This window comes from Triticum aestivum, chromosome 6B (assembly GCF_018294505.1).
Source record: "Triticum aestivum cultivar Chinese Spring chromosome 6B, IWGSC CS RefSeq v2.1, whole genome shotgun sequence".
Taxonomy (NCBI): Eukaryota; Viridiplantae; Streptophyta; class Magnoliopsida; order Poales; family Poaceae; genus Triticum; species Triticum aestivum.
This window is the reverse complement of record NC_057810.1, coordinates 320,255,196-320,275,583: the sequence shown is the minus strand read 5'-3', so window position 1 is coordinate 320,275,583 and position 20,388 is coordinate 320,255,196. Positions and strand designations below refer to the sequence as shown.

Sequence of the window (20,388 nt, the reverse complement as noted above, 5' to 3'; positions counted from 1 at the left end):
ATTCGTTCGTCTACGCTTGGTTCGGCTTCATCCGTTCGTCTTCTTCATGGACTCGTTCTTCTTCCTTGCGGGATTTCAGGCAAGATGACCGCTACCCTGGATCTCACTACTATCATTGCTATGCTAGTTGTTTCGTTCTATCGCTATGCTGCATTACCTATCTTTTGCTCATCAAGCCTCCCATATTGCCATGAACCTCTAACCTTTGACACCTTTCCTATGCAAACTGTTGTTTGGCTATGTTACCGCTTTTGCTCAGCCCCTCTTATAGCGTTGCTAGTTGCATGTGAAGTTGAAGATTTCTCCATGGTGGACAGGATTTTGGTTGGGATATCACAATATCTCTTATATTATTAATGCATCTATATACTTGGTAAAGGGTGGAAGACTCGGCCTTTTGCCTGGTGTTTTGTTCCACTCTTGCCGCCCTAGTTTCCGTCATACCGGTGTTATGTTCCCGGATTTTGCGTTCCTTATGCGGTCGGGTGATTGATGGGACCCCCTTGATAGTTCGCTTTGAATAAAACTCCTCCAGCAAGGCCCAACCTTGGTTTTACCATTTGCCTCACCTAGCCCTTTTTCCCTTGGGAGTCGCACTCTCGAGGGTCATCTTTATTATAGCCCCCCCGGGCCAGTGCTTGTCTAAGTGTTGGTCCGAACTAGAGCCCTTTGCAGCGCCCCCTCAGGGAAATTTAGGTCTGGTTTTAGTTGTACGGATTGCTCATCCGGTGTTGCCCTGAGAATGAGATATGTGCAGCTCCTATCGGGATTGTCGGCGCATCGGGCGGTCTTGCTGGTCTTGTTTTACCATTGTCGAAATGTCTTGAAAACCGGGATTCCGAGTCTGGTCGGGTCTTCCTAGGAGAAGGTCTATTCCTTCGTTGATCGCGAGAGCTTGTCATGGGCTAAGTTGGGACACCCTTGCAGGGTATAATCTTTCGAAAGCCGTGCCTGCGGTTATAGGCAGATGGGAATTTGTTAATGTCCGGTTGTAGATAACTTGACACCAGATCCGAATTAAAACGCATCAACCGCGTGTGTAGCCGTGATGGTCTCTTTTCGGCGGAGTCCGGGAAGTGAACACGGTTTCTTTGTTATGTTTGACGTAAGTAGGAGTTCAGGATCACTTCTTGATCATTGCTAGTTGACGACCGTTCCGCTTGCTCTCTTCTCGCTCTTATTTGCGTATGTTAGCCACCATATATGCTTAGTCGCTGCTGCAGCCTCACCACTTTACCCCTTCCTTTCCCTTTAAGCTTTGCTAGTCTTGATACCCATGGTAATGGGATTGCTGAGTCCTCGTGGCTCACAGATTACTACAACAACAGTTGTAGGTACAGGTTGTGCGATGAACATGACGCGAGAGCGATGTTGCTTGTTTGGAGTTCTTCTGCTTCTTCTTCGATCAGGGATAGGTTCCAGGTCGGCAGCCTGGGCTAGCAGGGTGGATTTCGTTTGAGTTTCTGTTTGTGTTTCATCCGTAGTCGGATGATGCTCTTATGTATTGTGATGTTGTATTCGTGTGGCATTGTATGCCTTATGTATGTATCCCCATGTATTATGTAATGTTGATGTAATGATATCCACCTTGCAAAAGCGTTTCAATATGCGGGTCTATCCTTGGTGGGACCTTCGAGTTCCTTTTGGATAGGGTCGAATATTGGGCGTGACAAGAGTATTCAACCCAAATTTATTGATTCAACACAAGGGGAGCCAAAGAATATTCTCAAGTATTAGCAACTGAGTTGTCAATTCAACCACACCTGGAAACTTAATATCTGCAGCAAAGTGTTTAGTAGCAAAGTAATATGATAGTGGAGATAATGGTAACAAAAGTAAAGACAGCAAAAGTAATGTTTTTGGTATTTTGTAGTGATTGTAACAGTAGCAACAGAAAAGTAAATAAGTGTAAACCAGTATATGGAAAACTCGTAGACACCGGATTAGCGATGGATAATTATGCCGGATGTGGTTCATCATGTAGCAGTCATAACATAGGGTGACACAGAACTAGCTCCAGTTCATCAATGTAATGTAGGCATGTATTCCATATATAGTCATACGTGCTTATGGAAAAGAACTTGCATGACATCTTTTGTCCTACCCTCCCGTGGAAGCGGGGTCCTATTGGAAACTAAGGGATATTAAGGCCTCCTTTTAATAGAGAACCGGAACAAAGCATTAGCACATAGTGAATACATGAACTCCTAAAACTACGGTCATCATCGGGAGTGGTCCCGATTATTGTCACTTCGGGGTTGCCGGATCATAACACATAGTAGGTGACTATAGACTTGCAAGATAGGATCTAGAACACACATATATTCATGAAAACATAATAGGTTCAGATCTGAAATCATGACACTCGGGCCCTAGTGACAAGCATTAAGCATAGCAAAGTCATAGCAACATCAATCTCAGAACATAATGGATACTAGGGATCAAACCCTAACAAAACTAACTCGATTACATGATAAATCTCATCCAACCCATCACCGTCCAGCAAGCCTACGATGCAATTACTCACGCATGGCGGTGAGCATCATGAAATTGGTGATGGAGGATGGTTGATGATGACGACGGCGACGAATCCCCCTCTCCGGAGCCCCGAACGGACTCCAGACCAGCCCTCCCGAGAGAGATTAGGGCTTGGCGGCGGCTCTGTATCGTAAAACGCAGTGATTTCTTCTCTCTGATTTTTTTCTCCCCGAAAGCCAATATATGGAGTTGGAGTTGGCGTCGGAGGGCCACCAGGGGGCCCACGAGGTAGGGGGCGCGCCCAGGGTGGGGGCGCCCCCCACCCTCGTGAGCAGGGTGTGGGCCCACGTGTCTTCATCTTTTGCGAGGATTTTTCTTTATTTTTTCTAAGGTGTTCCGTGGAGTTTCAGGAGATTCCGAGAATTTTTATTTTCTGCACATAAAACAACACCATGGCAGTTCTGCTGAAAACAGCGTCAGTCCGGGTTAGTTCCATTCAAATTATACAAGTTAGAGTCCAAAACAAGGGCAAAAGTGTTTGGAAAAGTAGATACGACGGAGACGTATCAGTGTGCTGCTAGAGAATTCCTAGACAAACACAATGCAAAAATAATCAATTCATTTGGACTTATGGTTTGAAAGTCGTGGCTGGTCAAAGTTCTGGTCAATATTTGAATTAAAATCAAATAAAAAGAAAAAAGAGGGGGGGTGATGTCGAAGGCGTATTTCAGCGGGGCGCCACCACTTATACCACTTCGGGCGCGGCTGTGGGGCTGATAGTGGGCCCCCACTGTCAAGTTTAGAGGGAGAGAGAGGGTAACAGAGGAGGGATGGCGATGCACCGGTGATTCTTCGGCGAGGAGAGGTCGGCCACCGCCGTGGATGGAGGGGATGGACGCACAAGACTACGGGGAGTTCGTACGTACCCAAAACATGGCTAGGGATGGCTGGATCGGCTCGAGATCTTCATCTGCAGCGGCAACTGCCGTCGGGGTTTGTCGGAGAGGAAGAAGATGGCGTGAGGAGGCGACTCTAGGGGATCCAACTGCACCAGGGCACACCAGAGATCACCAGGGACAGGCCGGAGAAGCTAGTCAAGCTCGAGCGGCTCTAGAGAGGTGTGCAGAAGCAGAGGGGTTCGTCGGCAAACTCCAGTCCGGAACAGCGGCCAGAGGCCTGCCCGGCCAGGCTGCCGCTATCTACGGAGTCGTGGTAAGTGTGTGAGTGTGAGGCGATGCTCGGAGAGGCCGGGGAGGGGTTCTATTTATAGGCGAGGGAGGAGGGGGCTCGAGGCTCGGCCGGAGTTCTCTGGAGTCAGCGCATGCGACAAACGGTGTCAGTGAGAGGGGGAGAAGCATCCATGGCTCACACGGCCACCGTGGGCGAGCGAGGACAAGCACAGGAGACGGGTGGCGATGAGAGCAAGGGCATGGGCGGATTGTATGCTTGGCCGCGTCGTCCCGTGCTCGCTATGGCGAGCTCCAGCGTCGGCGAGCGCCAGGGCAGAGTTAAGGGCGTCGAGATGATGATTGTGGTGAGGTTTGGCAAGGTGTGGCAAGCGGGGAAGGGAGCACGCGCGCAACAGGAGCGTCGGCGGCATCCAGAGCGCGTCGATACGCAGCCTGGCATGGTGCACATGCGTGGTCTCCGCGTGAACTCTGGCATAGAGCCACACCATGCACTAAATTCATGTCGGGCGTGTAGTCCTTGATGGTTTGGGTTGCTCCAAGGGTTTGAGTTGCTCACAGGTGAGCTGCGCGTGAGTGTATCAACTTGGCAAGTTTTTGGACAGAAACTTGTGAGGTTAACTGGGAGAGATCTAGAAGGGTTTTAGGGATGATCTTTGGAGGTTAAGGATTTCTTAGGAGGGTAATGAAGCTATAAAATTTTCAGCTTCATTGGATCAAGGAAAAAATACACTTCCTTTGTAAAGGGCATTTTCTGGTCAGAAAAGAAAATATTTTCTATAGCAAAAATATTCCAAAGAACTATGAAATATTTTTGCATAGGGAGGTGTGGCAAGGTCCAAAGAATATTCAGGAATTTTCTCAAAATTTTATGGCCAAGAAAAATGAGGGTTGCTTTGGAGCATATGTTGCTAAAGTGAATATCAGATAGAGAAATGAATATTTATCATTTATGAAAAATATTCCTATGGCCATTTTCAGAAAAACCAGAGAGGAAATGATGTGTGTGCGAGAGAGGTGAGTCACTTGGGTGAAAATCAAGGACATGCCCAAGTGATTAATTCCAACTGAGTTGATTCAAAACCTCAAATTCGAATCAAATGGCAAACAAATCCAGAAAAGGAAGGATGGCAAAAACCAGGGTGTCACAATGATGTCCAAACTAAGCAGATGGCATTGCGACAGAGCAGAATGACAGTACTTGAATTTGAAAACATGTTATCATGAATGGAATAGGTACTGAAAAACAGGAAGGCATGACATATTTACATGTATGATCAGCAGGCTAGGCACATGGCATTGCAACAGAGTAGATGCACTCCAGGACATTATATGCATGATGTACCCATATCACGAGCCAAGTTAGAGCAAGGACCTTTGGGGTGAATAGGATTCATCATCTTTCTGCAACTCTTCTGTGAACTACCTTTTGTGTTCCATCATATTGTATATCATTGACGTCTAGTTTGTTGGCGTTACATTGCTTCACAAGGTTCTTGTGGATAGGTCAGTGTGTGCAATTATATCTGACATACATGAAAGACAACTAGTAGTTAGATTATGTAATGAGTGCCTGTAGGAGACGACATAAATAGCAGGACTGGACTTAACTAGCAGCAATAGGTCTCAAAAACTAAAGGGAGAACATAGATGAAAGCTATATAATATGTACTGTTTGTACTCGAGATTAACTAGATGGCACACAGAAGTATTAAAGAACAACAACATAGGTAATACTAGAAGTGGTATAATCACCAGCCCGTGGGATATCATTGGCTGATGGATCTTAACTATGGAACAGCTTTAACTCCTGGACAAGTCTCTTATCTGAACTATGGAACAACGTTAAGTCTTGAAAAATACTCTTAAGAGATCAACATGAATATACAATGACATGTGATAATCTATTTTCCATGCTTAGATGAATAATGAAGCCATAAATGTTGCACACAAGTAAGATGTGGGTACAACCTATCTGGCTGCCATCCATAGGAGTGAGCATCATCTGCTGACTTGTCGATGGCCCTACGATTGTTGTGGTTGTCCATGTCGGGCATGCACATTCGAGGCAGGAAACTGCTGAGTGGGGACTATAGCTCCTTTTGGTGTATGCTTCCCTTGTTGGAGCAGCTATGGTGCGAAGGAAGACGGTGTGGGTGAAGATGCAGAAAACACATAATGTTAAGAATGACACATATCATCGATCTTGGGTCTAATAAATAAGACTGGTCTAACAAATAAGGCGCCAGTTCACCAGGCCGCAAGACTGGTCACACGACTGTTGACTGAAAACTAAGTTGGGGTCACATGCTTTTTTTGGTACTATCTGATCTATGCCAGACAGCTGGATGACCGTCTTGTGCCTCCTGGCTGACACTGTTCAGGATCTTCCCGAAGAGCCAATGACCACCAACGGAGCAGCCTGCCTCCGTTGTCCCTGGCCACAACAACTCCGACCAACCCCCTCCCCCTGCCCCACCAAACTGTCGTGGTTGCATTGCCCGTGGCCAAACCACAAAGATTCGCCGTCATCCAGATTCGGCGGCAGCAGTACCTTCAACCCACGCAACACTAAGATAGGCACCTAAACGCTGCTTCCACAGTGAACCTGCGCCCCCGCACCCCTACGATAGACACCGAGGCACTGCTGCCCCAGCCAACCGGCAGCCTAGGAGCTCCGGCGCCTCGAGGGGTGCTGCTTCTGTCCATTGGGAATAGACCGGCCCAGAATAAAAAATCAGGCGACTGACGCCTAATAAATAAAGTGATTTAAGATGAGTGTACAACCTATCTTGCGGCCTGGTGAACTAGGCAGCTCCAACTGCCGAGTCGGTGAGGCTGACTTGCGATGGTCAATGCTACGGGGAAGCAGCGCCGGGGCCGTGGATGCATCCGAAGTTGGAGCCGCTCCGCCACCGTGCACAACAACGCGGGTGAATCGGCTCCTGTACGATTCACGCCGTCACCGTCATGGCAGCTCTGGCAGAAAGGAGTAAGTGGCACATGGCCCAGTGCACGATGGCAAATGGACAATGGCTCCGGCATTGAGGAGGAGGGTGGCAGTGAATTTGGTGTAGTGGGGGTGCCATGGAGGAGGGGCTGAGTTTTGATGGCTGGGGAGAAGTTGATTTGGCGCCCACAGTGTATGAATGGGGAATTGGGAGGGGGAACCATGTCTTACGGACACATTTGTCTGAAATGTGGGGGAACTTATTGTTCTACTCATGCCTTTTGGTGTGTCGGCTTGGGTCTGTGTCTTGAGGGTTCGGGATAGTAGAGTAACTTTGCTTCTCCCAAACAGTGGGCGCCAGTGATTTCGGGTGAGGAGGGCGTGTTTTAAAATAGTGGGCGTGAGCAATTTCGGCCAAGGAGAGGGTGTTTTGCTGCCCATGGTTTATGATTCAGCACCTGTCATTTTGGCTAAGGAGAGGGTTCGCTTGGATGAAGATACAAACCTACCCTCGATTTACAACGTGCCAATTGATGTGGGTCCCAGATAGGCCGGTAATTTCGCATCTCCCATTTATTTGCTCGGGCGAATTCCACCGAGCAGAGGGTGTTTAGTGCTTAGTTCAAATTTTGGAAGAATGAGCATCCACGTCTACCTTACCAAGTCATTCTGAATAAAATTTGAAATATTAGCTGGTCACTTCTTTTTTAGATGGTGAGATGATGCTCAGGACTAATGTGTTTTTACATGCTCGTTGCTATCGATATATTTGAAAAATAGTTGGCTGATAAGCGCATTTCATATACATAATTTTGGCACACAAATAACCATATTTTGTGATCTGACCATCAATTCTTGCTATGAACTGTTGCATATTTGAATGAAAATCATTTAAAGGGATCATTTACTTGTGAGTTATTGCTTTCGCAAAAAAGTGCATAAAGGCACTATAATCGTCAAGACTCTGTCTATGTGGCTATCGAGAACTACTCAAGTGAAAAGAAGAGAAGGAAGAATGAACTTGTGCTTGATGAATTGAAGTAACCAGGGGCAAGCTAAAGAAGAAAAGGGGCCTTCTTGTGAAGAAAGTAGAAAATGAGAAGGGCCAGATCAGAAAAGTGGGGCCTGACTACACAGCTCTCTCCCTCACCCCTCCTCCACCTCCGGCCGCTGCCACGGCCAGGCCGGCGTGGTGGTGCGCCTCCGCGCCATCCATCCACCAGCACCACCATCGCCTCCAGCCACCTCAAATCACTGCGCCATCCATCTCCACACCACCGCGGCCAACCAGCGCACATCCCTGTTGCTCCCCTTCTTCTCCAATGCCCCTGCTGCTGCTCTTCTCCTCTACACGTCCAAACTGCCGATGCCTCCTCTCCAACGCCCATACTGCTACTTCTTATCCTACTCTTGCTGCCGCTCCTCTCTCTCTCTCTCTAATGCCCCTGCTTCTTCCCTGAATTCCTAACTACTGCTGCTCTTCTACCTTCCCTTTTCCTCGCTGCTGCCGAACCTGCTCATTGCTACCGCCCTTCTTCCCCGAACCTTGCCGCCGCTCTTCTTCCCCTCAACTTCCTGCTGCTGCCTCTTCTTCTTCTCTAAACCTCTCTCCATCCCCACACTGCTGCTCCTCTCTCTATCCCTACGCTGCTCTGCTTCTTCTCTGAACCATTCACTTGCTGTTGCTTTTCCTCACCAGACCGAGCATGATGCTGTTTGGTGTGTGTACTTCACAAGTATTGATAGTGTATGATGAAGAGATATGTTAATTCCTGGGACATGTAATTGTTCTTATAATTTTGTTCATCAGTGAGAATTGGTACTGTTGCTTGTGACCCTCAATTTGTATGTATGAGATCTAGCTAAACCTATCATTTATATACTGCACTTGTAGAGTAGTGTCCAGTTCTCAGTCCCTGTGTTAGCTCAAGTACATGTGATATATATACATGTGTGTGTTTGTAATGTGAGTTATATCAGTTATGTCCTATATCCACGATTCTTCCCTCTGTTACATGTTAGATAAATATATGTGTTCTAGTATTGTCGTTTCCCTTTGGTAATTTTGGTATGCTTGTGATTGAAGTACTTCTGATCATGTCCCTTGATCTTAATTCTTCTCTTTCATACTAGTTGCTGAACATATATGTGTTGTTGTCTTGTAGTTTTCCTTGCTTCTCATGTCATCCCGTGTTAGTATTTTAGTTCCCAAGGTAAAACAAATAAAAAGACCAAAAGGATGGTGAGTACATTTTATTTGTCAATGATTTCCTGGAACAAACTTGCTTTATTTTCATTTGTCTTGCAATATCAAAAACCTTTTTGTCTGATCTAGCTTTAGCCAAGCACGACTGTCGTCGCCTAGTCCCTGAGGAGAACACGACATCTGTACTTTGGGCAAAATATTCCACTACATTTTCAATTGATCATTTTGGCGCCGTTGTCGGGGACTAGCGTCAAGCGACTGTGTTAGGCTATAGACTAGGTTTTTCTTGTTTTTTTCTTTGTGCCATATATTTGTGATATATCTCTAACCACTAACCCCTGTTCTAGCTAGTATCTCTTTGTTTTCTTTTCCTTTTTGTAGGTTGGATTATCCTCTGAGAAATGGCATTCTATTCAGATCATCATACTTTTGCGAGCAACACTACAAACAACATGGAAAGTCTTCAAGATCGGATAAGTAAGATTTCTCGTCAATTAGATGAATTAGCTCAGCAGCGAGGTATAGTTATTGAGGATAGGCCTATCTCTTATGATCCTTATTCTAGAGGCCATTCTTGTGTTGCTCCTACCTGCCATATTTGTGGATATCAGGGCCGTTCACCCGCCGAATGTCAGCGTGGTTATTCTCACCCTCCAGATTGTTTTGGTATGAGCTTTGCTCAGCATCATGTCTCATACCAAAACAATTACTCACATGGGTGGCCTGAAAACCACAATATGTCATATAGGAGCAACAACCGTGAGGTCTCACCATTTGCTTCTAGTAATCATATGCATGGATTTAGGTACAATGAGGAGAGCACAATTATGCACCACAACAATTTCATTCAGCTCCTATTCATGTACCTCAACACTGAGAGATGTGTCCAGTGGAGTTAAATGGTCCTCCATTTGGTCAGTCAACAACCCCAACACCCTATGTTTCATTAGAGCAATCTCATGTGCAAGTGCCCACAAGATGAGTTCGATGATATAGACAAGCTCACACTACTTAGCCTTGAGTTCACTTGGAGTGCTGAAGATGATCCAATTAGGCCGGTGATACTAGCTGAAATGAAGAAGATCAAGAGTGGGAATGAGCTAGTGGAAGAAGTAAAGAAGATTGAGAAGAACATCAACGCCGGCAGTAGTATATCATCACAACTTGAGCTGAGTATTTCTGGGATGTCCCTTGGTACATGTGAGGTTCCAATGCCTTCACATTCAGCTGAGCAAGATAGGGAGAGCCCAAAGGAAGAAAGACCTCAGATTGAAGAAGAAATACTCGAAGACAAGGAACAAGATGATCCAGAGCTCGAACAACCAAGTGATCAAGTTGAAGACTCATCATCTACTACTCCCAAAGAAGTAAAAGAAGCTCTTGTAATTGAACTTGAAGAACCAGAAATTCATTTGCCCATCGTCATACAAGAGCGTGATGTAGCAGGTTTATCTAATCCTCTCGATGACATGCGTCCTTATGATTCCCTTTCTTCTACCTTGCATTACTTGATACCATCACTTAAGGTAGATTTGAGAAAGTATTTTCTTGTATACGATGATATATACCCTGTTTATGGCATTGCTCACATTTGTTATGATGACACTTATTTTCCTCATGCTAGACCTATGCTTAATAAAACATTTCATTTTCATGCTAGTCTGGAGCTTAATGATTCATATCATCCTCATGCTAGCATTGAACTTACTTATTTCTACCATCCTAAACATGTGCTTTATAGCTATGCTTATGTAATTGGGTACTCTATTGATGATTTAGAGGGCATTACCCCTGTCACTGTATTGTCTCTTTTGTTGAGTGCTTTTTCAGGTTGTTGCTTCTGCATCGTTCACTTTATGCTGACCAGGTTCAAGGCGACATTCCTTGGGACCCTGGCGGATCCTGAGCATGGAGATGAGGAGAAGCAATGGGCACATACGCGAGGAAGGGAGAAGGTGGAGAAAGCATGAGGATAGATAAGCAAAATGAGAGGAGCTATAGTTGGTGAGGTGATCGAGCGAGTGCTACATGATCAAAGCCCGGGAGCTGTTTTATGACCCATTCTGAATATGTCATCCATTTATACATGCTAAATTCAATTGCTATTTGGGGTTGCTTGAGAAAGTTATTAAATGTTATCATGTTGAATTTTACCTTTGACATATGGTGCTTGATGAGAATATGCGAACAGAGTGTTAAATGACTTGTAAACTAGTGATCTACACAATGCTTGCTTTGCTCATAGTAGTGAAGGCTATTAGTTTTGAGTGCTCAAATCCCCAGTACACTAGAAAACTAAATCATTTTATGATTTTACCTTGGTACACCTAGATCATTAAGTGTCAGATGTTGAGTTTGTGCCAAGTGTGTTCCCATTTAGAGCAATCACCTAACCACTATGGATTAGCATGTTACGTTCCCTAGATCGGTAGCATGTGAACCAGACATGGAGAAGTGAGGATTCTTGTTTTTTGTGCTTATGCGTTGTTCATTTAAAAAATTATATCTTATAATGAATAATTATCTAATCTACCTAACAGTAGCATGTCATGTTCCCTGGATCGGTGGCTTGTGAAATCTGGTTGGATCGGATAGGAGTTAATTATATTAAAAAAATTGTAATTGTCGAACCAGGTGTATACCATGTTCTCTGGATCGGTGGTATGTTCCTTTGGGGAGACAAACAAAAAAAACTGTACAATTGGTTGAGCCGGGTCTATACCATGCTCTCGGGGATCGGTTGTATGTTTCTATCGTGAAGTACTTCTGTTCATGTCCCTTGATCTTAATTCTTATCTTTCATACTAGTTGCTGAACATATATGTGTTGTTGTCTTGTAGTTTTCCTTGTTTCTCATGTCAGCCTGTGCTAGTATTTTAGTTCCCAAGGTAAAACAAATAAAAACAACAAAAAGATAGTGAGTACATTTTATTTGTCAATGATTTTCTGGAACAAACTTGCTTTATTTTCATTTGTCTTGCAATATCAAAAAACTTTTCGTCTGACCTAGCTTTAGCCGAGCATGACTGTCGTCGCCTAGTGCCTGAGGAGAACACGACATGTGTAGTTTGGGCAAAATATTCCACTACATTTTCAATTGATCATTGACCCACTCAAAAATGGGAATCAAACCCAAAATGAAATATCTCGATTCCATGAAATACCTCGTTCACCCATTCAAAATTGTGGACTAAATCCAAAATTGAACACCTCAATTGAGTAGAATGTTGTATTATCTTGGTTTCATGAAATGGCTCATTGAGCCATTCATAGTCGGATCATCAAAGTTTACTCCATGAACATGCTTGATCGAGCCAATGGTGTCCCATATTTCGATGAGATGGTGGTCATCATTTTTGGTGGAGTAGACTTTGACGATCCGACTACGAACGTGCGAGGACGTCATGCCTTAGCAATCGCTAAACCAACTCCGAGAGGTCATTGACCATGCCTGAGAACGATCAACCTGACCACAGAGGTCTATTTCCCGCAAGCAAACGAAGAACAAGCAAGCAACTAAAATTGCAATCTAGATATTGCAAATAAAAGAGGAAAGCTTTATTGATCAAGTGGGGTTCTATGACGTCTTTGTCTGGTCGTTGAACACAAATAAAATACACGAAGTTGCAGCTATGACGAACTTTTAATCTAAACAAAACCCAAAGTCTAAACGATGCCCTAAGGGCTGTATATATGGAGGAAGAGGGGGGAATTTCGTGGCCCTTGGAGGAGGGGTCCGAAACCAACCCTAGCTCTTGTTTCCCCACACATACAGACTCTAAAAACAGCCTATACTCAAGTATTTCAAAATTACATGGGCGTGTCCCAATAATAAGGCGACGCACCACCTATAATAGCCTCTGGACGAAATTTAGGAAGCAGCATCTTGCATATTTCGTCCAAGCCTTTATGCACTCATTATGGTAACTTCAAAGTCATGAAATCATCAGTTGAAACTTCATTCTTGTTCCCCTTGTGCATGCGATCATCTCCATGCTTGAACTTGCTCCAAGGTTCACCTTTCTTTTCCAAGCTAGGCCCTTCATTGGTAAGCAAAACAAATGTATCCAATTTAGGTAGCATCATATTCTCATGAACATTAGAATCATCACCAAGAAACGAAAGTACCTGGTAATTCAATTGGCGTGCTAGTAATTTGTCCAGTATGTATAGCAACAGGGGTTGTGGGTGTAACAATAGTATTGATGTCCTCATCATCCTCCCCTTCTTGAAATGAAGTCGTCCTTAAGAGAAGCTCATCTTCCTGATCCAAATAAGGCTTCAAATTTGCAATTTTAAAAGTGGGACTAACCCCAAAATCTGTAGGCAGATGAAGTTTATATGCATTATCATTTATTTTCTCTAACACCTTAAAAGGACCATCAACACGTGTCATTAGCTTTGATATGCGCAAATTAGGACATCTATCCTTACGCAAATGTAACCAAACAAGATCTCCAGGTGCAAAAACAACATGTTTTCTATCCTTATCTCCAGCTAGTTTATATTTAGCATTCATACGCTCAATGTTCTCCTTAGTTAACTCATGCATTTTGAAGACCAATTCAGCACGTTGCTTAGCATCAAATTAACCTTCTACGAAGATGGAAGAGGCAACAAATCAATAGGTGCATGAGGTAGAAAACCATACACAATCTCAAGAGAGCACATCTTAGTAGTAGAATGCAGCGAACAATTATAACCAAATTCAATACGAGGCTAGCATTCTTCCCACATTTTCTTATTATTCTTCAAAACAACCCTAAGCATAGTAGACAATGTTTTGTTAACTACTTCAGTTTTTCCATCAGTTTGGGGGTGACATGTTGTACTAAAAAGCAGTTTAGTCCCCAATTTAGCCATAATCATCTCCAAAAGTGGCTAAGAAATTTAGTATCATGATCTGAAACAATAGTATTGGGCACACCATGCAAGCGAATAATTTCACGAAAAAACAAATCAGCAACATTAGCAGCATCATCGCTTTTATGGCATGGTATGAAGTGTGCCATTTTCGAAAATCTATCCATGAAAACAAATATGCTATCCCTCCCCTTCTTTGTTCGAGGTAAATCTAAAACAAATTTCACAGATATATCCTCCCAAGGAACATTAGGTACAGGCAAAGGTATATATAAACCATGATGATTGAGTCGTGACTTAGCTTTTTTGACATGTAGTGCAGCGAGCAACAAACGCTCAACATCCCGTATCATCTTTGGCCAAAAGAAATGTGTAGCAAGTATATCCTCTGTTTTCTTCATGCTAAAGTGTCCCATTAATCCTCCTCCATGCGCTTCCTGCAACAACAAAAGACAACAGAGCTAGCTGGAATGCGTAGCTTGTTAGCACGGAACACAAATCCATCATTAACGACAAACTTGTTCCATGTTCTTCCTTCTTTACAATTCTGCATTACATTTCTAAAATCAGTATCATGCACATATTGATCTTTGATGGTCTCCAAACCAAATATTTTAAAGTCAAATTGTGAAAGCATAGTATAGCGATGAGACAATGCATTAGTAATAACATTTTCTTTACCCTTCTTGTGTTTAATAGCAAAAGGAAAAGTCTCAATGAATTCAACCCATTTAGCATGTCTACGATTCAGTTTGGCTTGACCTTTAATATGTTTCAAAGATTCATGATCAGAATGTATAACAAATTCTTTAGGCTATAAATAATGTTGCCATGTTTCTAAAGTCCGAACAAGAGCATATAATTATTTATCGTAAGTAGAATAGTTCAGACTAGGCCCACTTAGTTTTTTAGAAAAGTCATCTTGTAATAACACACCTCCTGATCCAATTCCACTAGCATCATATTCAAACTCAAAAGTCTTATTAAAATCACGAAGTTGGAGTAAAGGAGCATGTGTCAACTTATCTTTCAATACCATGAAGGCTTCTTCCTGTGCGGTGCCCCAAACAAAAGACACATCCTTCTTTGTAAGCTCATTGAGAGGTGCAACAATGATGCTGAAATCTCTCACAAAATGCCTATAGAAACCAGCGAGGCCAAGGAAACTCCTCACTTGAGTGTCCGCTTTGGGCTGCAGACAACTCTCATTAGTTTCAATCTTGGTTTTATCAACTTCAATTCCCTATGGAATAACAACATAGCCAAGAAAAGATACTCAGTCGGTGCAAAAGGTGCACTTCCCAAGGTTACCAAACAAACTTGCATCATGTAGAGCAATAAAAACAACACGTAAATGTTCCAAATGTTCCTCCAAAGATCTTCTATAAATCAGTATATCATCAAAGTAAACTACCACAAATCACCCAATGAAATCACGTAAAACTTCGGAGAATATTGTAGAGCCACTCAATTCATTAAGCATATCATCTAGCCTAGGAATAGGATGACGATAACGAATAGTAATATTATTAATGCCTCTACAATCAACACACATACGTGATGTACCGTCCATTTTGGCACTAGTATAATCGGAATAAGAGATTCACATATATAACCTTGGTCAAGAAGCTCCTGTACTTGACGCATAATCACCTTCGTCTCCTCTAGATTGGTACGGTATGGCGCACGGTTTGGCAGTGAAGCACCAGGAATTAAGTCAATCTGATGCTCAATCCCTCGAATAGATGGTAATCCCAGTGACACGTCTTATGGAAAGACATCAGCAAACTCCTGCAAAGTGTTAGTGAAAGCAGGAGGCAAAGAGGAAGGCACATCCTCGAATGAAAATAATGCATCCTTGCACAGAAAGGATTAGCAAACAAATTTCCTGAAATCTAGATCATCAATATTATATTTGGTGGCAAGTAAACATGCACTTTTCAATTTAATTTCAAAAGCAACACTAGATGGTTTATTATTAGGCTTCATTTGTTGCCTAAATTATTTTGCCACAATATGATTTTCACTCTTATTTTCTCCCGTTTTGCTTTATTATCTCTATTAATATCATCTTTCAAAATGGAATCAAGAGACATAGGAAGCAAAGTAATATGTTTATCCTTATGAACAAGTGTATATTGATTGTTTCTAGCATGGTGTACATATTTTTTTATCAATTTGCCATGGTCTACCAAGTAATAAGGAACATGCTTACATGGGTACTGACAGTGTCCTGGACTAGGGGGTACTCACCACGTTGTCTCCCGATCAGTTGGATTGGGCCGAGGACCCCCATGGTCGTATACTCATGGGCCAGTTCGGACGACCCCTGCCGCATACAAGGAAGACTCCACAAGACTTGGCGCCCAAGACAAGGACTCTCCTAAACCCTAGGCCTCCGGTATCTTAGATAAACCGAGGCCAGGCTAGTCAATAGACGATCTAATATTCATTACTACAATCTCATGGTAGACACCTGTACTATGTACTATCCCCATATGAATACAATCAAAGCAGGACGTAGGGTTTTTCCTCCATCAAGAGGGCCCGAACCTGGGTAAAATCCTGTGTCCATGTTACCATCGCTCCAAGATGCCTAGCTTAGGACCCCTACTACGAGATACGCCGGATATTGAACCGACATTGGTGCTTTCATTGAGAGCCTGCTGGGCGGTCGTCACAGATCGATGGGATGATCAGGTGATATTTTTTCAGATAGATCTGTTTTAGGCTGATCATATTTTTCGCAAATCGTTATTGTCGGCTTGTATGATTTTTGTTTGCAGAAAGCCCATAGAATTTTTTATGCGGCGGCTGCCGCACGCAGGGCTCGGCAGCTCAATTGGTCCGCCCGCATACGGTGTGCTAGCGACGATCTCCAGAATATTATGCCAGAGCCGACACACGCGTAGTGCAGCAGCGGCAGGAGGCCTGGTGGCCAAACTCGGTGCCAACCGCCTGATCAGCTCCATGGAAAAATCCAGCAAAGAACCTCCGTGCGAGCCTATCCATACTTCCCAGGCAGAATAGTGCATGCCGGCTAGCAATACTTCGGATCGGCAGCAGTTTTGGGAGATTCTATCCTTTCTTTTTCTTTCTCCTCATTATTTAACTAAGTTGTACTTTTCTTTAATGGGCTGTCTTCCGTGAATTCACGTGCTGACTTGACCTTAGCCTGAGAAGTAGTACTACTATATACCGTTACTACTTTTTAAGACTAACTGTGTTGTTCAATTTTTTTTGCAAACAACACCGTTGTCGCTCTTTGTTATTTTCCCTTCAGATCGGGTTTGGCTTCGCGCGTATGCACTACCAAGATGAGAAGCGCACGTAGGTACACCGGCGCCTGATTACGTATGGGCACAACCCCGGGTTACCCGATCAGCGCCAGCCCCGTACGCTGGATGTACAGCAACTCGTGAGACCTGCAGTAGTCCAGCCGAGGACCGCGCGACACTACTGCTCGTGCGGAACAGCAAGGAATGATGCATGGAGATGGCCCATGCGGAAGCAACCGCTCATGCGGTATTCATTGGCCTGCCAAGGAGCAACGCCGGACTCCTCACGCGCACCGGCTCACATCAGCTGACAAGAGTTCGGCTCGGTCTCCACGTATTCCACTTCCTGATCGTGATCGGACGAACGCCTCATCCGGAACTCGGATCGCTCTGCGAATTCGGCCTTTGTCGCGCCTTTACTGTAACGAGCCGGCGCCCCACATTGACATTGACTTCGACGCTAGTCCGACCTCGGCACCTAGGACAAATTTCTTCAATTATTTGCTTCATTTAAATTAATTAAGTAGAAGATTTTTTTAGTTATTATCTTTTCTCGTTATTACTTTGGACTTGCACTATTTTATGTGTGCAGGTAATCAACTTCGACTGTGTCACACGGTCAACTCTATGGGCCGATGGCATCGTCCTGCCTGCATCGATCAAGTTGTGGTGTCGCCTCAGAGCGCGTCCTTGTGCCAGCATCTCCGCGGCAACTCTGTCGAGACGACCTTGGCGTTCAGGCCATATTTCTCTAATTATTTACTTTACTTAAATTCATTAAGTAAAGGATTTTTTTAAAATTTATATATATATATATTATTATCTCTGGCCTGCACTATTTTATCTGTCCAGGCAATTGACTTAGACCAGGCCGCACTGTCACCTCGGCGTGCCGACGCCCACAATCTAATTGTGTCATCGCCTTGGCCTATTTGAAGGACGACGGGATTCAAATCAGGGAAAGGATCCTTTCTTCTATTGATTTGATAGAAATTCGTTTTTAAGGTTAGTAAATCAGCAATAGTGTCCTTGCCCATAAGATTCAAATTCTAGGTTCCTCCTAATTTTTCTATAATCAACATGTGTTCTTTTTTCATTTTGGATTTTAAAACATATACGTAAAACACAATCTACTAAATTAATTCTTTGATCTCAATTTCGCCACTCTATTTTAGAACTATGAGACAGAATATTCTGTTTTCTTATTTACTCTTTACTTTATTTTTTCTATTGCATATTGGCACTTATCGAGTATAGAATAGATCTGCTTCTCTTTCTTCTTATGAACAGAATTGGCTTCTTATTTTTAATGGAATGAAATAAATATTCATGCTTTATAACAACTTACTTCAATTTTGATCCTATCCTCCATCAGTATTCGTATAGAACTAGACCGTATCTTTCCTGAAATATAGCCTAGGATGATGGTGTCATTCTCTAGCCGAACGCGGAACATTCCCCTCGATTTGGTATCGCTCACGCAGCCCGCACCGAAACAGTGCTTTACCCCTAGATGTCCAGTCAACTGCTGCACCTCAACGCATTTCGGGGAGAACCAGCTAGCTCTGGGTTCGAGTGGCATTTCACCCCTAACCACAACTCAACCGCTGATTCTTCTTTCTTCCGTGATGAACTGTCGGCACCAGTCCTACATTTTTTTCAATGCCGCCAGCGTTCATCCTGAGCCAGGATCGAACTCTCCATGAGATTCATAGTTGCATTACTTATAGCTTCCTGATGCGAATCGGGCTTTAATGAGTTCTAATATGCAGCGCCAAGCAGTTCCGCTTTCTCGGTCCGAGAAATGCATTGTTGGAACTGGATTGGAACGCCAAACAACTCTAGATTCGAGGGTTTCCATTATAGCCGAACACGAGGGAAAGATCATTTCTACTGATAGTCATAGATACTTTTATCAAGTAGTGGGAAGACTATAAGTATTCCTTTAGTTAACCACCGTTGCTCTAACAAAAATACTTGTATGCACCAAAAACCTCGAGTTCCACGGGGTAAATCCATTAAAAAGGACAAATTTTAGCAGAAGGAGTTGCTACAGTTGGGGGCGAACTTGCGCTGCGTTCGGGAAGGATGAATCGCTCCCGAAAAGGAGTCTATTGATTCTCTCCCAATTGGTTGGATCGTAGGGGCGATGATTTACTTCACGGGCGAGGTCTCTAGTTCAAGTCCAGGATGGCCCAGCTGCGCCAGGGAAAAGAATAGAAGAAGCATCTGACTTTTTCATGCTGAAAACTTGAGCGTTTCTTATCACAACCGTTCTTTGTGGCAGAAGTTTTTACTGGTTCTCCAGGAAAGTATGTTGCTAAACTGCCTGCTGAATCCATGAGCAGGCAAGAGACAACCTGGCAAACTGAAACATCTTAGTAGCCAAAGGAAAAGAAAGCAAAAGCGATTCCCGTAGTAGTGGCGAGCGAAACGGGAGCAGCCTAAACCGTGAAAACGGGGTTGTGGGAGAGCAATACAAGCGTTGTGCTGCTAGGCGAAGCGGTTGAGTGCCGCACCCTAGATGGCTAAAGTCCAGTAGCCGAAAGCATCACTAGCTTACGCTCTGACCCGAGTAGCACCTTCTATTTTATATGATATTTCATAAGAATAAACCATAGGGATAGGGTCTAGAATAGAAGTAATAAAGTGAATAAAAAGAGGGGGCAATCTAAATATTGCTAATATATTAGGACCATCTTATTAATAATTCTAATGAGTTATCTTGGAATTTAGAATCAAATAAAAAACCCTATATTATGCTCAAGGAAAGTAGATATAGATAGGAGCTTGCGCTGCCCTGTGTTGGCAACCCCGCGTCGCCGCTTCATCAACCTACTCGGCCGGAGACTCCGGCATCACCTGCCGACCTGCTTTGTCACCTCGGCTAAACGGGAAGCTTCACCTCTCCACGGCGGTCGTGCCATGTCACCACTTCGGAGTGCCGAGCTCTTTGCTCGGCCACCTTGGGATTGGCTCAGGGCCCGGGACTTCATCCCGCCACAAGCCCGCATCAACACCGAGCACATTAACCAGCTAAGTCAGTCTCATGCTCAAAAACTTCCAGTTTTAAATTTTGTTCGGTTCGACCAAGCATTATAATTTTTTGGCAAAAACTTGCTTGTGAAAAACTTCTTTGTCGAAACCTTGTTTGTGAAACACAAATTCAAATACCCCGTTTAACCGGGGGCTTCCTTTATGGAGCCTTTCCTCTTGCATATGATTATACTTGTACGTCTTCATTCCTTGTTCGTGTATTACGCCACAATATGCACCATATTGACTTAAGTGTTCCGCAAGCTGGGTTGCCTTGCTCCTGTGTTTACCCCTACGTTCCCGATTGTTCGGCTAGGGGGTAAAGGGAGCACCTCTACGATTGTCACGACCGGGTCCTCTGAGCTCTGACCTCAGACTGGGTGAAGCCGA

General features: G+C 43.9%; 1 protein-coding gene and 1 long non-coding RNA gene across 4 annotated transcripts; both read left to right on the top strand.

The window, feature by feature from the left end:
• Positions 1–718: 718 nt before the first annotated feature.
• Positions 719–19,520, top strand: LOC123137068 (uncharacterized). The gene is made up of 3 exons (XR_006467720.1): positions 719–728; positions 16,404–16,407; positions 19,308–19,520. It is a non-coding gene; the product is annotated as an uncharacterized lncRNA (long non-coding RNA).
• On the top strand, positions 7,726–10,969 carry LOC123137067 (uncharacterized). Of its 3 annotated transcripts, none has more exons than XM_044556627.1 (2): positions 7,726–9,298; positions 9,627–10,969. In XM_044556627.1, exon 2 carries the CDS (start codon positions 9,781–9,783, stop codon positions 10,789–10,791), a length of 1,011 nt encoding a protein of 336 aa, XP_044412562.1. In that variant the 5' UTR covers positions 7,726–9,298; positions 9,627–9,780; the 3' UTR covers positions 10,792–10,969. The 3 variants fall into 3 exon arrangements, with proteins under 3 accessions (XP_044412562.1, XP_044412563.1, XP_044412564.1); XM_044556628.1 differs by having other exon boundaries at positions 7,726–9,340; XM_044556629.1 differs by having other exon boundaries at positions 7,726–10,267; positions 10,689–10,969.
• Positions 19,521–20,388: the final 868 nt, after the last annotated feature.